Raw genomic sequence first — 22,274 nt, 5'->3', positions numbered from 1 at the left:
CATGCCTAAGCATATTTTCCTGAGTATAAAAGTAATATTTTTCCAACTCCCAAATTAGCTACTACCAAAGCAAGGACTACTATTACTTCAGCTACAGAATTGCTTCTTAAAAATTTTTAACCTTTCCTTTCAAGAAGAGATATGTTTGAATTCTTCTGAAATGTAAAGGTATTGATTTATGAAAGAAATTAACACTGGAAAAAAAATCTTAGAAATGCACAAGCTGTTTCTGCTGGAACTTTCCATTCAACCCAGTGAATGAAAAGGTAGGATCTAGATAGTCAAAGTTGGACAAAATTGTAAGCAACTGGAAATTTATTTTAATGGCACATATAAGATAACCTGAATTTTAAGATATGTAAAGGTTTTATATTTATATAAAATTTATGTTATACAATAGGCTAACAATTTCTTCTTCTTTAGAAAACATATGGAATGTTTGACCTTAAAAGCAGATCCAGATTTCCCAAGTTCTAGAATTTTTGAATCTCATTTTTAACTCACATCATCAATGCATTCAAAAATCTCTTTGAACATGTATCAGAATAAAAGAGTTTCTGTTGTTTCTGTAGTATGAAGAAATAAACCTTGTGAACAATAAGATTTTAGATTAAAAAAGAAGTGTGAACACTTAACAAACAGGAAACACACAACTTTTATAAATCATAACAACTTAGACAGGACATAAGGAGAACATACTCTATGATGAGGGTGGTGAGGCACTGGAATGGTGTTGCCCAGGGAAGTTGAGGATGCCTCATCCCTGGAAGGGTTCAAGGACATGAAGGTTAAGGAAAGGTTCAAGGACAAGGGTTCAAGATGGATGAGCTTTGAGCAACCTTGTCTGGTGGAAGGTGTCCTTGCCCAAGGCAATGGAGCTGAAACTAGATGATTTTAAAGGTCCTCTCTAACCCAAACTATTCTGTCATTCTATGAACTGAGAATACTGGAAAAACCTATAAATATTTTATTTGCGCACCAAGGTAGTTGGTGCACCAATAAAGTCGTAGGAAAAGAACATGAAGTGAATTTTATGAGCCTGATAGATGCAGAAAATTCCTATCTGTACAGAATTTTCTCTCAATGTCTTGGTGTCTTTGATATAAGACAGTTTTAAAGGGCTCTTTGGGCAATCAGTGGGAGGGGTCAGTTATGAGGAAGATAAAGGAATGGTTAGGCTAGCTAATCCCAATGCCCCCTCACAGCACACCCGGCATGTGTCCTGGCGCTTCTCGTGGTCACTGGAAGGGGCAGGAGGAGAAGGGTCACCTGGGTTTGGTGGCCGCTGTGGCAGTCCTTATTTCGGTGTGACGCTGTCAGCTGCCGTGGCACGTGGCAGCTGCCTCCCACAGAGGCTGTGCAGGGCTTTCTGCTCTGCCCCAGCGCGTCCCGCTCTACCTGGTGCCAAGGAAAAGCATATGGCCGGGGCCACTCTGCCCGCTCAGCAGTGCCACGAACAAAAGCCTGGTTGTTACAAACCCTGCCCCGAAAAACGTCTTTTTCATACATCTCTACACTTTACAGAGAGAGAGGAAAGGAGCAGAAGAGGTGCGTTTACTTTGCTTTCCCTAATGAAACATAACCAGAGCGGGGAATGCATCCTTTGTTTCCAACCTGACATGCCCAGCATGTGTTTGGCCAGATAACAAAATAAGGAGAACGTGTGATGAGCGAGGTTTTCTCGATGCCATGGCAGCTGACAGAGGGCTCATCCCCCCGGCGCTCCCCGTAAAACGATCCGCGCTTCCTCCAGACAATGCGGCCCTTGTGCGGAACAGCTGTCTCGGGGAGACGGCTCGCTGCTGTTTGACAGTAGCTTGTATGTTACATAGATACATAGGGTATTATCTAGCTGGGAATGGATCTACCAGATGGGATTGAATGTTTCTAGCTGGGAAATGGAGTCTGCTGCTCTGTATAAAAACAAGCTGTGGTTCAGCGGCTGCACGATGAAATGCCAATATAGAGAGAAATGTGGCTTCCATTCTGCCATGAATTATTTATTGGATAGTATATTCTGGTTCTATCTGAAATAATTTTCTGATAAAGCTGCAGCTTGTGTGACAGGCAGATGAACACCAATCACACTTTAAGCTAACATACTTGATGTGATTTCAGTGTATTTTGCAGTTACAGGGAAGTTGGCTACAAACTCTAGTGTTCTCATAAAAAAAAAGAAAAGATGTTACACATCTGAGGCTAAACACCTTGTGAGACTTGATTGATGCTTTGGATCAGGCCTCAAGTGAAATCAACTGTTGACTTTTTTTTGGTTTTTTTCCTCAACCATCTGCTTGCTCCTCCTACCTCTCCCCTGTAAAATTTCAAATATCAGAGCCTCACCACAGTTGTTGGTGACTTTTGGCTCAGACCTCTATTGTCACCATTTACATACAAAATTAGCACCATCAGACCGGGCTCCCTGCACAGCTCCAACCATTTTTTTTCCCAGCAGGGGTGGGCACAGGAACATATTCCTATGGCCTTGGCCTGTCTTTGGTGGGGTTTTTTGCCGTTGTTCATATTGACATTCTTGGAAGAATCATAAAGCTTCCCCTGCCCCCTCTCCAGAAGTTTCTCTTTCACATGAGGTTGTACTGTGGCTTTGGTGTAAAGATAACCATCAGAAGCAAACAGCAGGCCTGATTCACCACAAGTCAGGTGTAATGTGGGTTTAGTGGTGAGAAAAGCCAGGCCAAATCGTGTAAAAACTAAAACAGAAAACCAAGGCTCTCACAAGACCTGTCATTATAATTCTCCTGTGTGTATACAGTAGCCCTCTGGGCTAGTGTGTGAATAAAGGTTGACCTCAAATCTGCAGGAACCTCACTGCTCAGGACCAGAGCCTCTACAAATTCATCCAGTTCTGACAAATTATGCAATGCTTACACACTGTCTGCTGTTTTGGTTTGTTTCAATTGTTTCAAAAGAAAACACAAAACATAAAGGTTAGATGCAAGAGAATAAAGTTTAGGAAAAGGTACATTTTTCATAATAGTTGTGCATGGCAAAATAAAAAGAGACCCATGAGCTCACACTCAGCCATAAGCACGGAAAACCATGTGCCATTCCTCTGCAGGGCTTCTCCAAGCAATCCCGGCCTCTGCTGCTCCGAGGAGTGAGACAGCCTCATCCTGCCGTGGGCTGGGACAGCCGTGCAGAGGGATGGTCACCAGCCTGTCATGTGGCCGAGTCCTGCTGGAATCCCCCTGGCTACGTGCCTCTGGCCATATGCCCAACTCATCCTTTTCTTGTTCTGGTTTTCTTTTGTCCCCAGAAGGGACTTCTCCCTACACGAGGGTTTCTCAAAGGAAAGCCAGCAAGGAAAGCCCTACCAGTGCCCAGAGGCTAGCAAGGCAAAAAGTGAAATCCACAAGCAAGGAAACGATCTAGTTAGGGAAAAAAAAAACATTAAATGTGCTAATAAAAGCCAAGTAAGTCAGAGAACACATGGAAACTGCTTTAATCCAAATGAGAAGCATTTGCTCATGCAGACAGCCTTATTAATTTCAATGAGATCACTCCTGTAAGTATATATGACTCAAAGAAAGGACTGCTCCTTCCCTAGTTTGTTCCATTTGGCTGTTTTCTCCTTAACAGCTGAGCTTAATACCTGAGCAGTAGCTTTAAGTTTGAATTTCCTGGCTTTTGTCATACTTGGCGTTATTTAAATGTAGGTCTGTCAACATGAATAGGCTAAAATGCTGGTCCATCCTGGCTTGGGAATGGATTGTGACAGCTCTGTGGCAGGATTGCTTCATATGCATAGTGCCCGGCCAACATCTGCAACGCAAATGTCAGGCTGTGTCCCTGTAATTTCAGCTATTGTTCCTGCCACTTGCTCCTGGGGCAATGAGCAAGTCCCGGTATTCCCTTCCCTAGCCTGGGCCCTGCCTATCAACCAGGTGTTTTCACGTTAAGGGCATTTGATAGTCAGGAGTCGTAAAGTGCCTCCTTTGTCACTTGTTAGACCCTGAGGCCTGTCAAAGTTCAAATGCAAATACATCAGTTGGGGTTTTAAGGCCAAATAGTGCTGTCCCCTCTCAAAACTCCCCTGGTTTCTCTATGTGATTACTTTTCACATCACTTCAGGTGGGTTTTGTTATTTTCTTATATTTTGTTATCCTTATTATACACAGAGTCATCTTCCTAGTTAGAGCAGATGACAACAACTATTTTTTCCGCTTGTGTTCACAATTCTTTTATTTTGTTGTTTTCCTATTTCTTTTCCAATGAAGACACGGAAGAGGGAAACAAATAGAGCTCCACAATTTCAAAACAGGTCCTGTGCAATTCTTAGAACCAAGAGAAGCAAGAACTTACTGCTTGAACAGCAAACAGTCCAAGTCTATTTTCAAGAATGTTTTAAAATAAGAACATGTTGGGGAATTAATGACACAAGGATATTCACTGTCATGTATCTGTCCTAGAATAATATTCTGTGATTCCTAGATAAGATTAGCAATAGTGAGGAGGCATTCCACAGTAGCTGAATTCCATCAAAAGAGCTGTAAGTTCTTCAATAATAGACATAATTGTCCATGTCTTAAGAAATGTCACAGGAGAGAACCGGATTTACAAGGAAGATAGGTCAAAGCAAGAAGGGAGAAAAAAAAAAGGGAAAAATTCAAACTATTAAAACAAAACACTGCAGTACACACAGTTCTCCCTCTGGGGAAGAGGTGACAGCAAAGCATATGATGGATGTTAATAATGTTGCTTAATGCATTACTGGAAGGCATTCAGATCCAACAGTGCTGAGTGTGCTGTATAGTCCTGTATGGAACAGAAAGCAGATATGAATAACATTATATAGGTGTTTAAATCCATTATGATTGCATCTTGATGGGCTGGGATTTTTTGTTGCTTGGTTTCATATGTTTTCTTTGTATCCTATTAGCTGAACACAGCAATTTGAATGTTTATGTGTTTTTCCTCCTGCACCCCATCTCCCTTGCTGTTAAAGATTACTCTGATTCTTTCCTGATTTGTTTTGAGTATTATCTTTGTAATTCCATTTATTTTCTTGGTATTTGGCTTCAAACCTTGCAGGCTTTTCTTCTAAGAAAATCTATTGGTCTGTTTTTGCTTTTGATTTTTCACTACACCTTGGCTTTTCTGTGGGGCACCAGAGATTTTGTCTGAGTAAGCAAAATGAGCACTGTGCCTTGAAACACTAAAAGCAGCATGGGTTTGGAAACAAAACTTAGGCTATTGATAAGGCTTTATGTCTTCTAGAGACATTCCTTTCAGCTTTTTGTATGCTTTGTGTTTTGTCTTTTTTCCCCCCTAACTTCCGTGACAGAGTTGGTTGTTGACCAGTTGCACATTAACAGACCCCTTGCTTTTGAGGGGCGAGGAATCAGTGACACTTGACTAGATACAGCCACAGCCACAGCAGAAGTGGCAACAATAGAGAACAGCATCAGCATGCATCCCGCAGTCAGCTGGGATGATGGTTTTTAGGCAAATAGCCAGTCACTAGGCAGCCAAGGACAAGGACTTCCTTTTCCCTCTGCTGAGATCTCTGAATATTAAGCTCTTCTTCCCCCAAAGAAAGAGGCACATTACCATCCATCATCAACAAGTTGTATATACATTTCTTCATGCTTGGGATGTGATTTCCAAATCATTTGGTGCAGGTTTCCAGGAAAAGATCACCTTTTTTATCCTTTTTTTTTTTCTTTTTTTAATCCCAAGAAGTTGAGAGACTTTTTTCTCCCCTTCTCGAGTCTTGGGAAGCGTCAGAGTGGCCGAACTCCAGATGAGGCAGCTGTTCCCAAATATACTCAGTGGGAAGAGTTTTCATAACAATGGGAACCACATGAAAGCTCTCGGAGTAGCTCCTCCTACTATTGAAAAGTCCTTTCAGTTGAGTGGTTTGCATATTGGGTTGCATAAATGACTAGACACACCAAGGGGTCCATTTTCAGCACTGTGCGCATAGAATTAGACACGCAAGCCTTGCTAACAATAATTAGAGTTGTGTGCAAAACTCCCTGCGCAATATGCTGAAAATATTCTGCTTAGTGAATCTTCCAGCTCACGGCTATTTCCTGGCAGTGCTGAGCTGAGTTCTGGGAACAAAATGAAAGTCGGGGCTCTGTGTGTGTTCACAGAGCTCTCTCCTATAGGTTCAGAAAAAAATGTGAAAAGACTCTCTTCCCTCCCCCTTTTTCCCCCCTTTGTATATCTGAAGTATAAATGAACTCCACAACCCACTTTTCCTTCAACAGCCTTGAGAAGTGAGCTTTGAGGCTGGTGAAGGAAAATCCATTTGCCTTGAAGGAGGAGAACACAGATTTCATATAAGTGTGTATCGAGTTTCAGTTTATCATGTGGCTACTCAAACCCTTGGAGAGGCCTTTCTCTTACCAAGCACTGCATGGTGGCATTCTGGTAGCCAGCACTGCAGCCAGTCACAGGACCAATGAAATGCTAAAAATCTTGTTAGAAGGGGTTATAGCAAAGTTGCATGTATTTATGTATGTATGTGTTTGTTTATTTTTCATTGTGGTACATCAAAATACTTCACAATATTTTCCCAGGGGAACTCTGTTAAAACTGTCTTAACTTTCATGCGAAAAGTGACTGTGCCCAAGGGATGGTGCAGAAGATGGCAGCTTAGGACTAGTATCTCTTCTAGGCTCTACCAGCAATTCACTCACCTTGAGCTGGCTTCTTCTTCTGTTTGTTTTCCCCATTCCTCCTTCACCTGTCTCTTATATCCAGGTAGTAAACTTGTCACGGAAAAGTTGCTGTGTCTATTTGAGGGCTGGGACAATATGAGTATCTCTGAGTAGAAATAATAGTGAGAACTGTGACACAGTGGCTGCCATTCATGTTTTTCATTAAGGAAGTGGTAATATTTTAAAAAATCATTTAAATTAGTTGTTTAATCACTTGTTAACCAGAGAATTGGGCATAATAAGTTGTTTCAGCTGAGAGAGAAAATTCATGAGGAGTCAAATTACAGATTTGTCTAAATCTGTAATGCCAACCTTTTTTTTTAAAGACATTTTTGGGGTTTTTTCTGAGCATTGGAAATCTCAAACAAATCGGTGGCTGCTATCTTCCTCAGAGCATCAATTCTTTCCCTCAGCAGTCCCTAAATTCACACTCTTGTTTTCTGGATTCACTGTCTTACTGCCAGCTGCGGCCATGTCTGCCTTTTCGCTGTTTCTGCATTCTTACTTCTTTATTCACACACACAAATGTACACACATACACGTGTGTTCACACATGTGTACAGGTACACACACACAGAGTCTCCCCCGGACCAGAACTCCCCAGGGAGCCCCTGAATGTACCAGCCTATGGCTCCGTTTTGGGCAGTGTATTCCCAACTACCGCTGTAAAATCCCAGTGTCTGAATGCAACCAAAACAGTGTGAGCTCCTGCTTTATTCAGAGGCATTTACTATGGGCTGTCTTCTGGTTCACTGCAGCCCTTCACAGCACTCGGTCAGCCCAAAGGGGCCACAAGTACCCAGCTGTCTGTACAAAGGAGTCCTCAGCCAGCTGCACGTGGACTCTGACACCTCCCTCCAAATCAGCAGCAAGGAGGAGAGGCCAGGGTGCCATTGCTCCCTGAAGGACTCCTGGGCATTTGAATTCAAAGGCAGAAGCAGCCTTGGGTTGTGCTCATGGAAAGTGCTCAGAAGGTCCAGATGAGATACATCGGCGTGCAGTAAAACAATCATCCCCTGCTGGGGCTCTGGTCCAGCAACACTCAGCTACACCTGACAGTGAGGCCTGAGTTGCTAAGTGAGGTGGAGAAGCAAACAGAGTTTGAGAGCTGCATGTCCTTGTGCAGGGAGCTGGGTTTGTATTCAAAGCCTGAGCCTGGGTCATAGTGATACGAGTGGTGACATTTCTGGTGAGCTTTCTATACAGCCTGCAGAAGCTTTGGATTAGCCACGTTTACACTGTCATTACAACTGGTTACAACTGGCCTCACTGAGAGTAAGGTGCAGCAACCTTTTACATATTTTTTGCCTCATGGAGATCTGATCTTAAACTTATCAACTTTTCTCTTTTTGTGGCTGAAAGATAACATACCTTTTGAAAGCCAGAGCTGACTGCTGCACAGCTTTCTCCTCTCTTTTTATAGGCTTTTACTTGCCTGCAGCAAAGAAAGCATTGTGACTTACTCTTCTTTTTCTCTCAGTTCTAGGGAAAATTCGAACTGCAGTGGGCAGTGCCCAGCTTCTCATGGCTCAGAAATTTTACCAGTTCAGAGAACTTTGTGAAGAAAACCTGGTATGTAATTTTTCTGCTAGATACTAACGTGTGCCTTTTACTAACCCTGTGAATAATCCTACATAAACTAAACTGATTTTCTGACTAACATGGCAATTTTTCAAGTAAAGGCCCTGATATGAATTTGGGAGTAACTCAGATTTGTCAGTCAGCATGAGTTTCACAATAGCTTGAGACCCTTATAATAAAGGCAAAAAGCTTCAAGTGAATAATCACTGAGGCTCTTCTACTGACTTTAGAGGAGCAAGGATCTGTCCCTTGACATTGAGTTCATGGGCACACGGATGGGTAAAATACCTTAAGGTCTTTAAGGGTGGATCAGAAATCTCCCAAGCTGAGCTTTCCCAGGTGCTCTTAGGAAACAAGCTCCAAACTAAAATCTGCTTCGGTGGAAAAATGCAACAGAAATTGGCTCTGTCTTAATAAGACTTCCAATTCTTAATATAAAAACTGAAAAAGCCTTCTGCTTGCACATCTTTGTGCAAATAACAGCCTACAACTCTGCAGCCTGCTAGAGTCAAGCTCTGAAAAACTAGGAATAAAAGTGTAATCTCTGGTCTCCTTATGACTCTAAAAATATATACTTTATTGTTTTTAATAATTGCACCTTTCATGGTATAATCATCCCACCAAAATCCTTTGTCAGTGGGACTATGAAAAGCACAAATAGAAATTTTATAAGGCAACCAGCTGACTCTTTTGGGTTTATTACTTCTGAAGAGGAAGAAAACTAAAGGCAGAATAAAACCTGAGCCATGTAAAACATCATGCAAGGTGCTACTAATAATTTATTTATTTCTTTATTAACAACAAAATTAATAACAATATATCAATGTAGTCTGACAAGGCCACAGCACCCACAAAGACTTGCTGACTGATGTAGAAACTCCTCGGCATTTATGAAAAAGCACGCTTGAAGTGTGTGCATGCAACAGCTCATTTTAATTAAACAGTTTCAGCTGGGAACAAGCTTATAGGGACACATCCTGTAGAAAGCCTTCCCTCATACAAGCCTTGCCAGTGGAGCAGGGATTAGGTTTTGGGTACTCTCACTGCATGCAAAAAGTGTTCAGAGCTGGGGTGCACTTTAGGGACAGGGTTTATTGGGTCTGGCCCAAGCTGTGCTGAAGATGCTGACTGTCCAGATACACTTCTGAGCAATGCTCTTGGGCTGATGAGCTTGCACACACAAAGCAGTGCTCCCCACCTTTGTCCCAGTTTCATTCTTCCCAAAAATCTGCCTGTAAAAATGGGTTTACTGTGCTTATGCATGCAGTCTTCTGAGCTTTTCACCCAGCACAAGTTGTGACAAGCAGAAAAAAAAAAAGGAAGAAATTGGCCTGAGATCTCTAAGAGAAAATGTCACTTAGTGTATTTTTGTAAACCTTACATTCTCAGAGTGCAGAAAAAGTGTTCAAACATTGGTATATCAGTATTTGCACATGTATCACTCTTTTTTACAAGTGTGAGCATGGTGGGGAATCCTTCCTCATGAAAGAGGAGGATGGCAATTCATTTCAGTGCAGATAGGATTGCCACCAGTTGTGCCCAGGAACATCCCTAGGCAGATCCTGCCACAGGGGCCCTTTACCCTTAGTCTGTGGGGGGAACCTGCTGCCTTTGGTGAGTGGGTGTTTGCAGGGCACACAGCTCAATGCTGAGCCAGATTCCTCAAAATAAAACCCACCAGTAAGTAATGCTTTGCTTTGCTCCTCTCTCTGGGTCTCAACCATCACTTGGATCTGCTCAAACTGCTTTGCTAGCCAGATTTGTAACCATTTGCATGAATTCTTTACATTAAGAAATACTAAAGCCAACGTGTTTTTTTCTTGTGTTACACAGAATCCTAATGCACATCCACGGCCGACCTCCCAGGATTTAGCAGGGTTTTGGGATATGCTGCAGTTGTCCATAGAAAATATTAGTATGAAATTTGATGAACTTCATCAGTTAAAGGCCAATAATTGGAAACAGATGGATCCTCATGACAAGAAGGTAGAACACTGTAGATTTTGTATGCTTCATTTAAAACCCTGCACAAATACTGGACAGATTAAATAGGCCTCTGTGTTACAGCGTTGACGTTAAAAATGTGAAATGAAGCTCATATCAAATTAATTTCATTGTAATAACAATGTTTACATAATAATCATCTGGGATATTATCTGTAATATGTTTCAGGCATATTTTTAAACCAAACCTGTCTTTGTGAATCGGATGATGGGAATGTGGTACTTTGTTAAGCTTTACATTTAATCATATTAGATGATCAATCGTTGGAAGGAACTGCCTTATATATTGATTCTTAAAATTAAATAAATCACATTTACGGTTCATATTATTGCATACAGCAAGAGTTCTAGGTTGTGTTACTGAAAAAAACAGGGAAGCACTGTAACCATTGCTGACTTTGGTAGCCAGGTTACAAACAGCAATATCAAAAATATGCCTTCCAAAATGTTACATGAAAATATTACATTTTTTTGTCCATTTGTTTGTTTTTTATTTATTTTGGGCTTTTTTTAAATGGGTGATTTCACAAACACATTTACTTTCCTGGTATTGTTGTTTACCTGAGGTAGCATAAAGTCATCTGGAGCTTTGGTGGGGATTTTTTCCTTTTTTTTTTTTTTTTTTTTTTGATAAATGTAGTCTTCTTCCGTCACCATGAAAAACTACCACATCCAAGTGTATGTCACATTTCACGTTACATTCTCATTTGGCACCATCGCCTTTTTTTTTTCTCCTCACTATCCACCTCAAGACAAACAGCACTTGTGTTGTGTGAGCCAAAATACACAAATGTTTCAGAAAATCCTTAGGGCACCGACCCATTCCTAGAGGAACCAAGAGTCTAATGTCGCGCTGCTGTAGGTATGTAATTTGGTGGCTGAATTTCCGCTGTGACTGGTCTGATAGCAATGAACACAGCCAACAGGTAGGGTCACCAGAAGGAGGGGGAGCACAATTTGCAGGTACAGTGGCTCAGACAGGAGTCCTGGCTACCTCAACTTATGGTCAGCTGGCTGCCGATGACCAAAGTGGTGTTTTCTTTTGGACAAATAACCATAATAATATCAAACCCCGTTAATCTTGCAGCAGGAAACTTGTACAGGCAGTGCTGGTAGCACTATTCCTCCTCCTCCAATCAAGACTAAATATTCATTCCTGACTTAGAAGTGCCATGTTCACACCATTTGTGCACACCTAGTGTGTTTTGTAGGGGAATGAATGGGAATGTGTTTTCCTTGCCCAAGGTACTGAAGGCAAGTCATTTTCTTATCTTCTTTTTTTTTCCAGTATCTATCAGAAAAGGAAGTTAAAACTGCCAAACATGCATGCACAGAAATGCTGGTATATGGTCTTTCATTAGCTTTTACAGTAAAGTGGGTAGGCTGAGTGTTTGCAATTGTAGCAGTAAGAAATGAGAGCTTTCCTTGAAAAAAAAAAATGTGCCTTTTCTTTGCTTCTGAAAAACATTTCAAAGGGTTTCCAACAAAAAGAAGACTATAGCAGTTTAAAGGAAGTTAAGTAGTGCTGAAGAAAGGGACCTACAGTAGGAAGATAAAGATTTTAAAGAATTACACTGTGTTCCTGTTTCAACAGCATTTGTCTATGATTTTAGATGAAACAGATCGTCTCCTTTCTTAAAAAGGATTTTTTTAAAAAAAGGAAGAAAAAACTTTCTGTGGAACTGATATTTGCCTTTGGCCTTTGCCACTGGGCCCTTTTTAAGCAGCATAGATTAATCCTTGGATGGAGAGAAAAAGCAAAGTATGAATAAGTGTAACTAAGCACCTTTATATTTTGAGGCATGGAAGCTGTTGTGAGCAGCATGAGAGAAAACGAAAGGGCAGAATGGGACCTTTGTAGTGTGATAAAATCCCTTCGCTCAGAGACCGTGTTCACAGTTGGAAGGGGATGTAACTTAAAAGACAATCTAATTAACTTGACAAAGTCTTTGTGGACGCCTGAAATTCAGTTCTGAATACACTTTTCTTTTATGAGAGAGATCCTTCTCAGAGGGGTTTTTTTGGTTGGGTTTTTTTTGTGGGTTTTTTTTCTTTTTTTTTGGTTTTTTATGTGTATGTGTGTGTACATGCACCAGGATATACATAAAAGCCCTCCTTGTTGGCCACATATCTGGAGCTAGCTGCCACCATGATGATTAATGCATGTTCTCTTAACGGTTTTTAAGTTTTTCCTACCAGATTTTCTATTTCTAGCTGAATGTAGCTTCATGCCTATTTAGCTCAAGGCCAGAGTTTATGAGCTTGCAAAGCAAGACCCTGAGCATGGGATTTTTGAGCAGTCACTAAACTGCTACGAAGTAGATACATAAACATGTGGTGTGTTTTTTAAAAAACTACTTATTCTGATGCACCAGCTGCAGACAGCTAGCTCCCATCTGCACTTGGGAACGCCAGAGCCATGGCACCTCGGTGTTGCAGGAGCACCTAGCGCTGTGCACGGATAGAAGAGGGTGGCCCGGGAGCTGGGGCTCTCCAGAGTTCCTCTGCCGAGAGCAGCGTTCCCTCCCGGCTGCCCCGGTGGCGGGAGGTCGGTCTCTTTCCTAGTCCCCGGCACTAAGCAGGTAGCGGTGGGGGCCCCGGCCCCGGCAGCACCGTCCCGAGGAGAAGTAGCACGGCGGCCGGCCCTCCCCTCCCCTTTGCCCTTGCCCCATGTTTATGAACCCTTGAGCACAAAAGCCAGTTGACTGAAGACAGAAAGGCAGATAAGAGCTAACAAACCTTAGGTAAAATGTGTGTTCTAACTACTGATATATCCTAGTTTTTCCCGCCTTTCCCTGAGAAGCTGTATAATGCCATTAACCTTCTGCTTTGATCAGGAGAGAAGGGTCCCTCCTCCAGTGCCAAAGAAGCCATCGAAAGGTCAGGTGCCACTCATACGAGAACGCTCTCTGGAGAGCTCGCAGCGTCAGGAGGCCCGGAAACGGCTGATGGCTGCCAAGCGCGCTGCGTCGGTTCGCCAGAACTCAGCTACCGAGAGCGCCGAAAGCATTGAGATATACATCCCCGAAGCCCAGACCAGGCTATGAAGGGATCCAGCCGGGAGGACTCTATCTGGCAAGACAAGCCTCATGTATAATCTGCCCCTCTAGGCTCCTGCTCAAGGTCACCACGAAGTATTTGTACCTCCTCCTCTCTCTCTCGCTCTCTGTCCCTACTCTCCCCCTCCCCTCTCTCTGTACGCAGCTGCCCCGATGCTCTCAGTGAACTCCACTGCCGTGGCGTAGTTGTCGGTCCTCCGAGAGATGTCCTCTAATCACCCTTGCTTTCTGAAGGTTCACCCATGTCATCACGATGCTTTGTCACATGTACTGATGCTGCTACTTTGCCTCATGTAAACGAGCACGATCCTTTTTTCTATTCTGTTTGGAACAAATAAACGCAGCACTCAGACTTCCACACACCCGCGCACCTGTACAGTAGATGCTCCATTTAACTTACTCATGATCTTTAGTTGATCTAAAGCTAGTCTGTTACCCAGTGTACAGCAATATCAAACTGTAGGGGACTTTGGTATTTTCAGTCATGCAGGGTGATCCTTTCAGACTCTGCCGTCTTCCTCACAAAAGATGAAAGGAGCTATGACTCGGATTCCCTTCTTTTTATTACTGTTTTTTCTTTTTAAAGCAGATGGCGCACTTTATTCTAAACCTCCAAATCACATCTTCACCTGAATTAAGGAGTCACACAAGGGGAGGGAGCTGGGGTGGGAGCGGGGAGGGGGGGACCAAAAGAAACCCCACAGCTCTGGCAGGTGAAAAGGTGGAAGTATATCCCTCAGATGAGATGATGAGGATATAAAGGATCCTGTGGAAAGATACCTGCACACTCACAGCTGCACAAACTGCCTCATTTTTATTTCATCAATCACTACTTTTAACATTTCAATCAGCAGAAGATTGTAAATTCGATCTTCCAGGGAAATAATCTATTTTGAAAGGCAATAAAAGAGTAAAAAGGAAGGAGATAAGAAGCAATGACAGTTGAAGAGATAATACAAAAGAAGGATTTTCTTGTCCAAGTATTAAGAATTTTTAAAATTGTACTGTATTGTCAATTCCTCTTGTATTGTATTGTATGGATTATATTGGTTAAAAAAAAAAAAAGAAAAAAAAAGAAAAAAAAGCTTGGTTTTGTTGATGTCTTAATCTCGGTGGGACCATCCAATCTCATACGTCCACGCAGCCACACACGGACACCTGTAGGTGAATTACTGTACATGGAGCCTCCGATGCTTTTCCAGGCCAGGCTTGCTTTGCTCTATCCACAGCTGGTTGTATGCTACAGTTCAGACTGCTTATCATGAAACCGTCCATATTTAGGAGTAAATTTCTAATTCAGCCTCCTCTTAATAGTATAACGTACTCACTTGAACAAGAACAATAGGCTATTTTTCACAAGTTATGGGATCAATATGAACTTAATATTTTTCACGACAAGCCTTCCTACCCTGGCTTCTGCCATTGTTTTGCAATCACGAAAAATATGCATCCTAAGTAGCTCATTAATAGTGGGCGGAAATGGCAGATAATAGGACTGGAGAGGAGCCTGAGAGGTCAGCTCCTGTGTGTCTGTCCCCTCCAGCCACCTCTGGCTGGGACAGGGGCTTGTCCTCCAGCTCCTCTGATGAGGAATGATGCCGACCACGCTGCTACTGGAATCTCTTGTGCCAACATTAGGAAAGCTATGTCAGGCATGTTGCTGAAAGCGAGTTGTGTGCGTGCGAGCGAGCGAGTGTGAGTGCGCACATGTGTGTCTAGCTGGCATGTGCTGCTGCTAGCAGAATTAGCGTGAGCTGCTTTGGGTGACAGGGCTGCTCTGGGTGACAGGGCTGCTCTGGGGGACAGGGCTGCTCTGGGGGACAGGACTGGTGTGAGCAGAGGAGCGCTGTGCTGCCCTCAGTGCGTATGCAGTCCTGCAGCGATGTTTTCCAGACTCCTCTGCTGCTCCCTACGTGTTCTTCACCCTGTCTGCCAGGGCACGGGTACGCGGGAGAGGAAGGCAGGCTGCTCTCTGCTCCCAGTGGGCACAGGCACAGGGACAGCCCCACCATGGAGGGCACAGGTGGCAGCCCTTGCTGCACGCCAGTGCTGGCTGGCTGTGCTCATGGCAGCTCAATCTGTATGGACAGTCCAACCAGTGAAAAACCCCACTGCACATGTGGCGCAATTCTGCAGCTTGCACTTAAAAAGCATTGAAAACCGTCATCGAAAAGTTAAGCTCTGCTAAAAGTATTCATCGAGACCATGCCAGACAGCTTCTTTTCCTATGACATCATAGCCAGGTGCTAATTTAATTTTATTCGAGAAAATAGGAGAGGTAATAGGTTCTGGCACCAAGTATTTTCATGAGAGCATACTAAAACCACTAGGGAATTTGCTACCTCTCAAAGCCATCGATATCTGAGCTATGTCTTTATAAACAGGGCACAAATATTTACTGCTGTGGTTTACAAGATAAGGGCTAATAATTTAATATATAAAAGACTTTTAACTAGAGTAATCAGAAATCCAGTGTAACTCTAGAGTGCTTGGTGTTACAGGAGCTTCAAAAGGTTTGACCCTATAAGCATTTGAATACCAGTGTATTTGCTAGTTTTGAAACACTGCGTTTAACTTTTAGCAGCAACAAAACATCACCGTGTTTGCAGTATGTAATAGTGCCAACTGCCACTTTTGAGCATATATAGTCATAGGAAGTATTAATTATTTGGAACTCATTTGTACTGAAGTATTCAAAGCAGTACCTAGGTGAGAGTCCACATTCACAACTGTGTCGCAGACTTACTTAGTTTTGTGAACGTTTTACGAAAGATGAGTTAAGACTTTGGTTGACAAGTGGCTACAGAAATTTATATCCAGGAAGTTCTCCCCTAAAAAAGCAGAAAAGTGAAGACTATCTAGTCTTGTACATTACAAATTATTGTATTTGTATATCATAGAATATTTTTTGTATCTATTTTAAATGAATTTATTCTTAGCTGAATGCTTGCGAGTTCATTTGGCACTGGAGAGGTTATTATGATGTTTGCCTAGTTTTTTAGCAAAATATTAAAAATACAGCCAATACCAGAAAATACAAAATAAAATAATTCTGCCCAGAGAATGCCACTAGTTAACCACTTGACTCATTTACAAACACTAATGCTAGTATATTTGCTCCATCATCTGTTTTAGTATAATTTGTAACTATTGTTTTTAGTCTAAACTGCCCAGTGTATTTTAAAAATGCCTATATTCTGTTTCACTTTGGGACTAAACTATTGCTTTTTTTTTCTTGGGGGAAATTTTAGACAAGGTTGGTTTTGTCTCCTGCTTCAAAAATTTAAAAAGAAAAAAAAGAGGTATTTATTATATTTTTTGCAGATGTTTCCATAAAATTGTCATAATCTTTTTGTAAAGAAAGATGAAGAAATGGATTAAAGATTTTTAATATTTGAAAAGGTAAATAGAAATAATTTATTTGTAATATATTTCATTTTATTTATTGGTGTTCCCTTAATGCTTTGATGTGCACTATCACTTTAATTTAAACTGTATCATTGTGAATTTATTGGGGGTTTTGGTTTTTTGGTTTTTTGGTTTGTTTTTTTTTTTTTTTAAGGAAAACTGTCAAATGAATATTTTAAGTAGAATGTAAATCACTGGCCTACCTGCATTCCCAAATGGGATTTTAAAAATGTTTTTGATTTGAAACAAAAGACACAAATTTGAAAGCCTTTAGACAGAAAAGAGTGTTTTTATGGCTTAATGATTTGGGTTTCCATAGGATTATCTATCTGGTTTGTGTGTGGACAGGAAAATGTAAATAGATGAATGTTTCCCATAATGTAAAAAGAGCAAATTAATAAAATAATTAATGCACTGCTTGTAAGAGCTGTGGGTTTTCAATGCAAATTCATTCTTCAGAACTGCCAAGGCATTTCATTTGATGTGGTCAAGGATAAAAGCACGACAACCAGAATATTTCTCTTAAGCTCTCATTGCTTAAGACTAGCCCTGCAAAGTCTCATCCAAAGCATCCTGCTGAGCACCCTGGAAGTGTTCATCTGCACAGAGTTGCTCACAGGCATAAAAGTTGCCATGATCAAGGCCTTGAGCCTTAGCAAAATCTTCAAAGGCGCTTCTGCACAGAGCCCAGCCAAACCCCACTGAAGATGCCAGGAGTTACACTGGGGACTTCAAAAGAAGTGGCAAGAAGACCCCAGCCTGTTTGGTTTTCCCCTCGCTGGTTCTCTTTCATTTTCTGCTTATGTCCCGTGATGTCTGAATTTTTGGGGGCAAAAGAGACTCCTGGCAGGCATAGCTAACTTTCCCTTCACTGGAATCCTGCTTCCATATGGGGTTTTTTCCACTGGGTGAAATAAAGACAGTCCAGAAGCATGTCCTGGATGATGTTCATGGCTATACCAGTATTTAAACAGGTCCTGATTTGTAGTACCTCGTAGTTACATTATTAGTATGCCAGTGCTGCACTATGTACTGTCTGCCCATGTTTAGACCCTCAGCACAGAAAGACCAGAAATATTTGTGCTGCAGATCCATGGGCAGGGAAAATTCTGCTTAACACCAAGATGAAGGGATTTTTCTTCACACGCTGGAATTTATGTGCTCATTAGTCACTGATAAATGGATGCATCAGGGATGGGGGGGAAAACACTTTATTACTTTAAAAACTTTCTGAAGTGTCTGGTACCTTTTTGTAATGAGAACAGCTCAAAGGGAGTAAAATAGCAGGTATGTTTCACACTGTTCTCCAGCAGAGTAAGGAAGTCCAAGCCATGGCTCAACCCCACCTTTCACGCAGGTAAACTTTCTCTGTATTTATACTCAGTGTTTCCTTCCAGATCAAATCAGAAGCCTTCCCCACAAGTATATCTTGCTGTCAGTTTGTTTGCCAATGTCTGTTCTCTCCTGCAAGACATTGTTTTTGCATCACGCAATAGGCAAATAATTCACTTCAGCCGTCAGTTTGGAGCATGCTCGCCTATCAAATCTGATGACTTTGAGCTGACATTTTTGATAGCAATTAATGATAAAAATATTGGCTGCTTTGCTGCTACTGGTATTTGTTGTTGAGGTCATAGGTTTATACATGATTTGGAGTGCAGAGAGCAAGTGAATTTCTTTTTGCCCACTACGCATCACAGGGGTTGGGTCAGGCCTACAAGGAATGGCCCTGCACTGAGCAAACCTGAGACCAGCACTCACAGCTGAAAGATACTCATCCCCTCTCCCTGTAGTCTGATGCTCTGCCAGTGACCTATAAAACATTTCTGTGCTGTCACAGTAAGCTCATTCACAACAACATCCCTTCCCTGTGTTTTTGCACGCGGGAAGGTTTTTACAGCCCCTCTTCTGCACGGCTGCTCGGCCACGGTTGTGGCAGGAGAAGGTAGCTGCTCTCACTTGATTCATCAGGATGCATTTGGATGCCAGCTGCAAAACATGATGTGACTGGCCCTTCCAGCTGGCAGTCAGGCTTTCCCACGCCTGGGTCCCATGGGAGGACAGCACCCTTCTCGGCAGTGCGTGAGATTACAGCCGGGCCTCTGTTGCTCCGTGAGTCACATGCCCCACTCGCAGTGAGACAAAGAGGCGAGCTGAGGAACAGGGCTTCCTGGTAATTGTGTTTTTCATGGTTCTCTTCACTGATCCAGTAACAACATAATCATTGAAATTAGAGACAGAAAAGCTCTGCTGGGGCATTGTGTTAACACTCTGCCAGTTCCAGATTGCGATCTACCAAGCTCTAGCAGGTAAGTCATCGCCTTCCCAGCTCTGCTCCACCCAGAGGGAAAAAAACCACACACAAAACAAGGGGGAAAAAAGTGCTATATTTTAAAACAAGCTGAGTTGTGACATTGCCACCACCTATTATGGGCTACTCCTGGTGCAGAGGCCTTCATGTATTGACTCTTCACTTAACTATCTCCATGACAGGGTGCCGAACTTTTCCTCATTTTCAGCCAAGCAGAATGGAAACAAATTATGGATTTTGCCACCTCTGTTCAAAGAGGGGGAAGTACTGAGGTGTTGCAGAGCCTCTGGAGAAAGCAACCACTGCACAGCCCCTGAGCTACACCAATGGCAACACTGCATATTTCAAAGCTGTCAAAGGTTTTGGAAGAGGGATGGGCCTTGCCCTGAGTTAAAGGAAAGCAGTAGGACAGAGTGTGACGGATGTTTTATTGGTATCAAATATCTCACCAAGGTAAGATAAGCCACTGTGTAAACAACCATGTGCTGAGGCAAACACCTTAGTTTGGAGCTGGTAACTAGGGAGCTGAGATGTTGAATAGCAAAGGGTAACCCATTCCAATGTAACTAGCCTATTTCCCCGGTGGGAATGTCCAACCTATCACTTATCCCCGGCTTCAAACTAGAGAGTTATCAAAGTCGTGTCCTTAAAAGACTGTATCTTACTTTTTCCTGTTGAACTGACTATGGGTGCTCACAGTTGCAATCTGGAATGGTTTTGTGAGTGTGTGTTCAGGACTGTGATCATCCCTGGGTTTTTTTGTAGCATTAAGAAGTTACTGCGTTGCACAAGGTGGGCTGTATTATTTGTTATCTTGCAGCACGTTCTTTTGTCTTTTTTTTTTTTTAATAAGTGGTTGTAATAATAACTCACTGTGCTCCAGTCCTTTTGTCAGTCTGCAGAAGAAAATTCCTATCACCTGAAAAACAAAAAATTACTGAAACTTCTTCATTTGGTGCCTGTTCTGGTAAATCTTGGCTAAGTCGGGCCTAAGGGGAAGGAAATTGAGATAACTGATGCACTTAAGCACATGTCATTCTTCATCTCTCCAGTCAATAATTGACAACGAAAGGGAAAAAAACCATATGGGCCAGACAGCTCACAGATGATGCACTAAAGCTGAGATGGCATTTTGCTATGCTGTGGGACAATCACACCTGTAGCCACAGCTGAAGGGGAAAATCCCTTCCCACGTCAGTGCAACGTTTCAGTAAATAGTTTTTAAATATGTGACATCCCTTCCCAGTGCATCAGTGCCACTATGACCACAATTCTACAATTTCCACAAACCATCAGACGCAGGGCAGTATCGTGGTGCCAGCTGAGGGCAGGGAGATACAAGCCCCTGGGCAACAGCAGGCCTTGCACAGGGCAGGGCATTGCTATGGGAGCAGTGGTAACTCTAGGGGAATGTGGTGTGCATTAAACACAAACCAAAATTAATCCAGGTCAGATGGCTGCTGCTTCCATGAAGTAAGCTGTCATAGTGGGAAAGACGAGTTTGAAAGGGTGACTTATCTTTTCATCTCGCTATCTACTGTTTTAATCCAGCATAAGAACCAGGCTTGGAATTTTAGTGAAGTTACACAATTGCATTTGCAGTGTTGGGAGAGAAACCAGACTTCATCCTAGACTAATTGCCAGCTATAAAATTTAGTGGAGGCATACAAAAAGACAAAACTATAGCAACTTCAGTGGAAACATGTCCATGTGTCAGTCTTCAAGTGAATCCAGAAATGCTTTGCCTAAAACGCACAAGTTTTAAGTCATGATCCTCTGCAAGAAGATCCTCTGATCTTGCTCATTACCCTGATTCACCACATAGTAAACACTGCTGTTATTTAAAAACTTTAAAAGAACAGTGATTTACGTCAAAGAGGCTGTATGACTACACATGAGAGGAAAAAGCTCTGACAAATAGATGGCGTGTATCGATCTGAAAGACTCCATGAAGTGCTTTTGTATTACTAACCAAATGTTTCAACTGACAAGAGGTTTCCTTTTGTTTACATCTTTCCTGGCAATAGCATCATGACAACTGCAGCCTGTCTGCAAGAACGTACACGGACCTGGGAACCCAGCCATACATTGGCAAACTGCAGCGTACTCCACGTGTTTCTCATCCTTTGCTTAACAACCTTGTGCCTGTAACAAAAGCTACTTGTATGCAGTATTGCATTCATTGTGATGATTCACATCTATCAGCTTCTGCCAGGCAATGCTGGGATTTCAGGTAGGATGCAGCCCACCTCCTGTATTTTCTCTGAGATAAAATAGTGGAAGGTGGGAAATAAAACCAAGAAACCAAGCCAAAAGAAAGAAAACCTGCTGAAGCACGCAGAGTTTGTCATTAAAGTATAATCTGAGCAGGTTTTGTTTGTCAACAGCTGCATAAGTGAAAATAACAACTCTGAAATGACTTCTAACTGGAACTGTTTCCATATCAAGTGGCACGTGTGAGCTTAACGCTAACGGTTCAAGGCCTTCCCAAGTGTTGTCAAGTGGTGTGATTGCAGGTGCTGTCACAGCATCCCTGCCACATGCATCAGCACTAGTTGTCACTGTCAGCTGCAGCGCTGGTGCCCAGGCGTCCTCCCCTGTGGCACATCCCTCGCTCACATGTATGAGGGCACTGTGCTCTAGGAGCCACGTGTTTTCTGCTTTACCTCATACTGACACCACGGCAGAAATCCCACCAGGGCAGGTTGAATGGATCTCCTTAAACACCAAAATTACACTCAAACACCAATAATTACAATTGCTTGGGATGGAGGTTTATCTTTGAACTCACACAGCTTTTGTTAAATTGTCTTTACATCTAAGATCTCTCTCTGCTTTTCAATAGACAACATGAAACTCTGCTCTCACACCACCAGCATATTACATTTTCTCTGGACTTTCAACATTGTAACTGGGAGCAGAAGTTGGATCTGTTTTTTTCTTCCCCTCTTAAAAGGTCAGGGAAACATGAAACCGCAAAAGGCTAATTCTTCTGTGTCACATTTCTGTGAGCCCACAAGGCAACATAGCAGTGGTATTTTTAATGCTTTTTTTTCCCCCCTGGCTTTTCAATCCACAGTCCTTGGAACAACTGGTGACAGCTCATACAGTAACACACTTACTCTTGCATCATTCCTTCTAAGTTGCTTCTGATGAATATTGGGAGCACCAGGAAGGGTCCTGACCACCGCAGCACATGTGTGATGAGCAGGGGAAAGATATC

The 22,274-nt window shown here is 42.4% G+C and overlaps 1 protein-coding gene across 8 annotated transcripts in view; it reads left to right on the top strand.

The window, feature by feature from the left end:
* Nucleotides 1-15,124, top strand: part of DLGAP1 (DLG associated protein 1) — a 400,895-nt gene extending 385,771 nt beyond the window's left edge. For 7 of the 8 annotated variants that reach the window (XM_054285394.1, XM_054285396.1, XM_054285398.1 and 4 more), the window contains 3 exons: nt 8,170-8,261; nt 10,104-10,256; nt 13,111-15,124. In XM_054285394.1, the coding sequence (XP_054141369.1) occupies nt 8,170-8,261; nt 10,104-10,256; nt 13,111-13,320 (455 nt within the window). In that variant the 3' untranslated portion in view covers nt 13,321-15,124. Of the gene's footprint in view, nt 1-8,169; nt 8,262-10,103; nt 10,884-13,110 lie in introns of those variants that run through there. The other variant, XM_054285402.1, reaches the window with a different exon arrangement.
* Nucleotides 15,125-22,274: the final 7,150 nt, after the last annotated feature.

Source organism: Melozone crissalis, unplaced genomic scaffold (assembly GCF_028551555.1).
Source record: "Melozone crissalis strain CALT ecotype California unplaced genomic scaffold, PUWL_Pcris_2 ptg000042l_1, whole genome shotgun sequence".
Lineage (NCBI taxonomy): Eukaryota > Metazoa > Chordata > Aves > Passeriformes > Passerellidae > Melozone > Melozone crissalis.
Note: the sequence above shows the minus strand (reverse complement) of the source record. Positions and strands in the feature narration are given on the sequence as shown.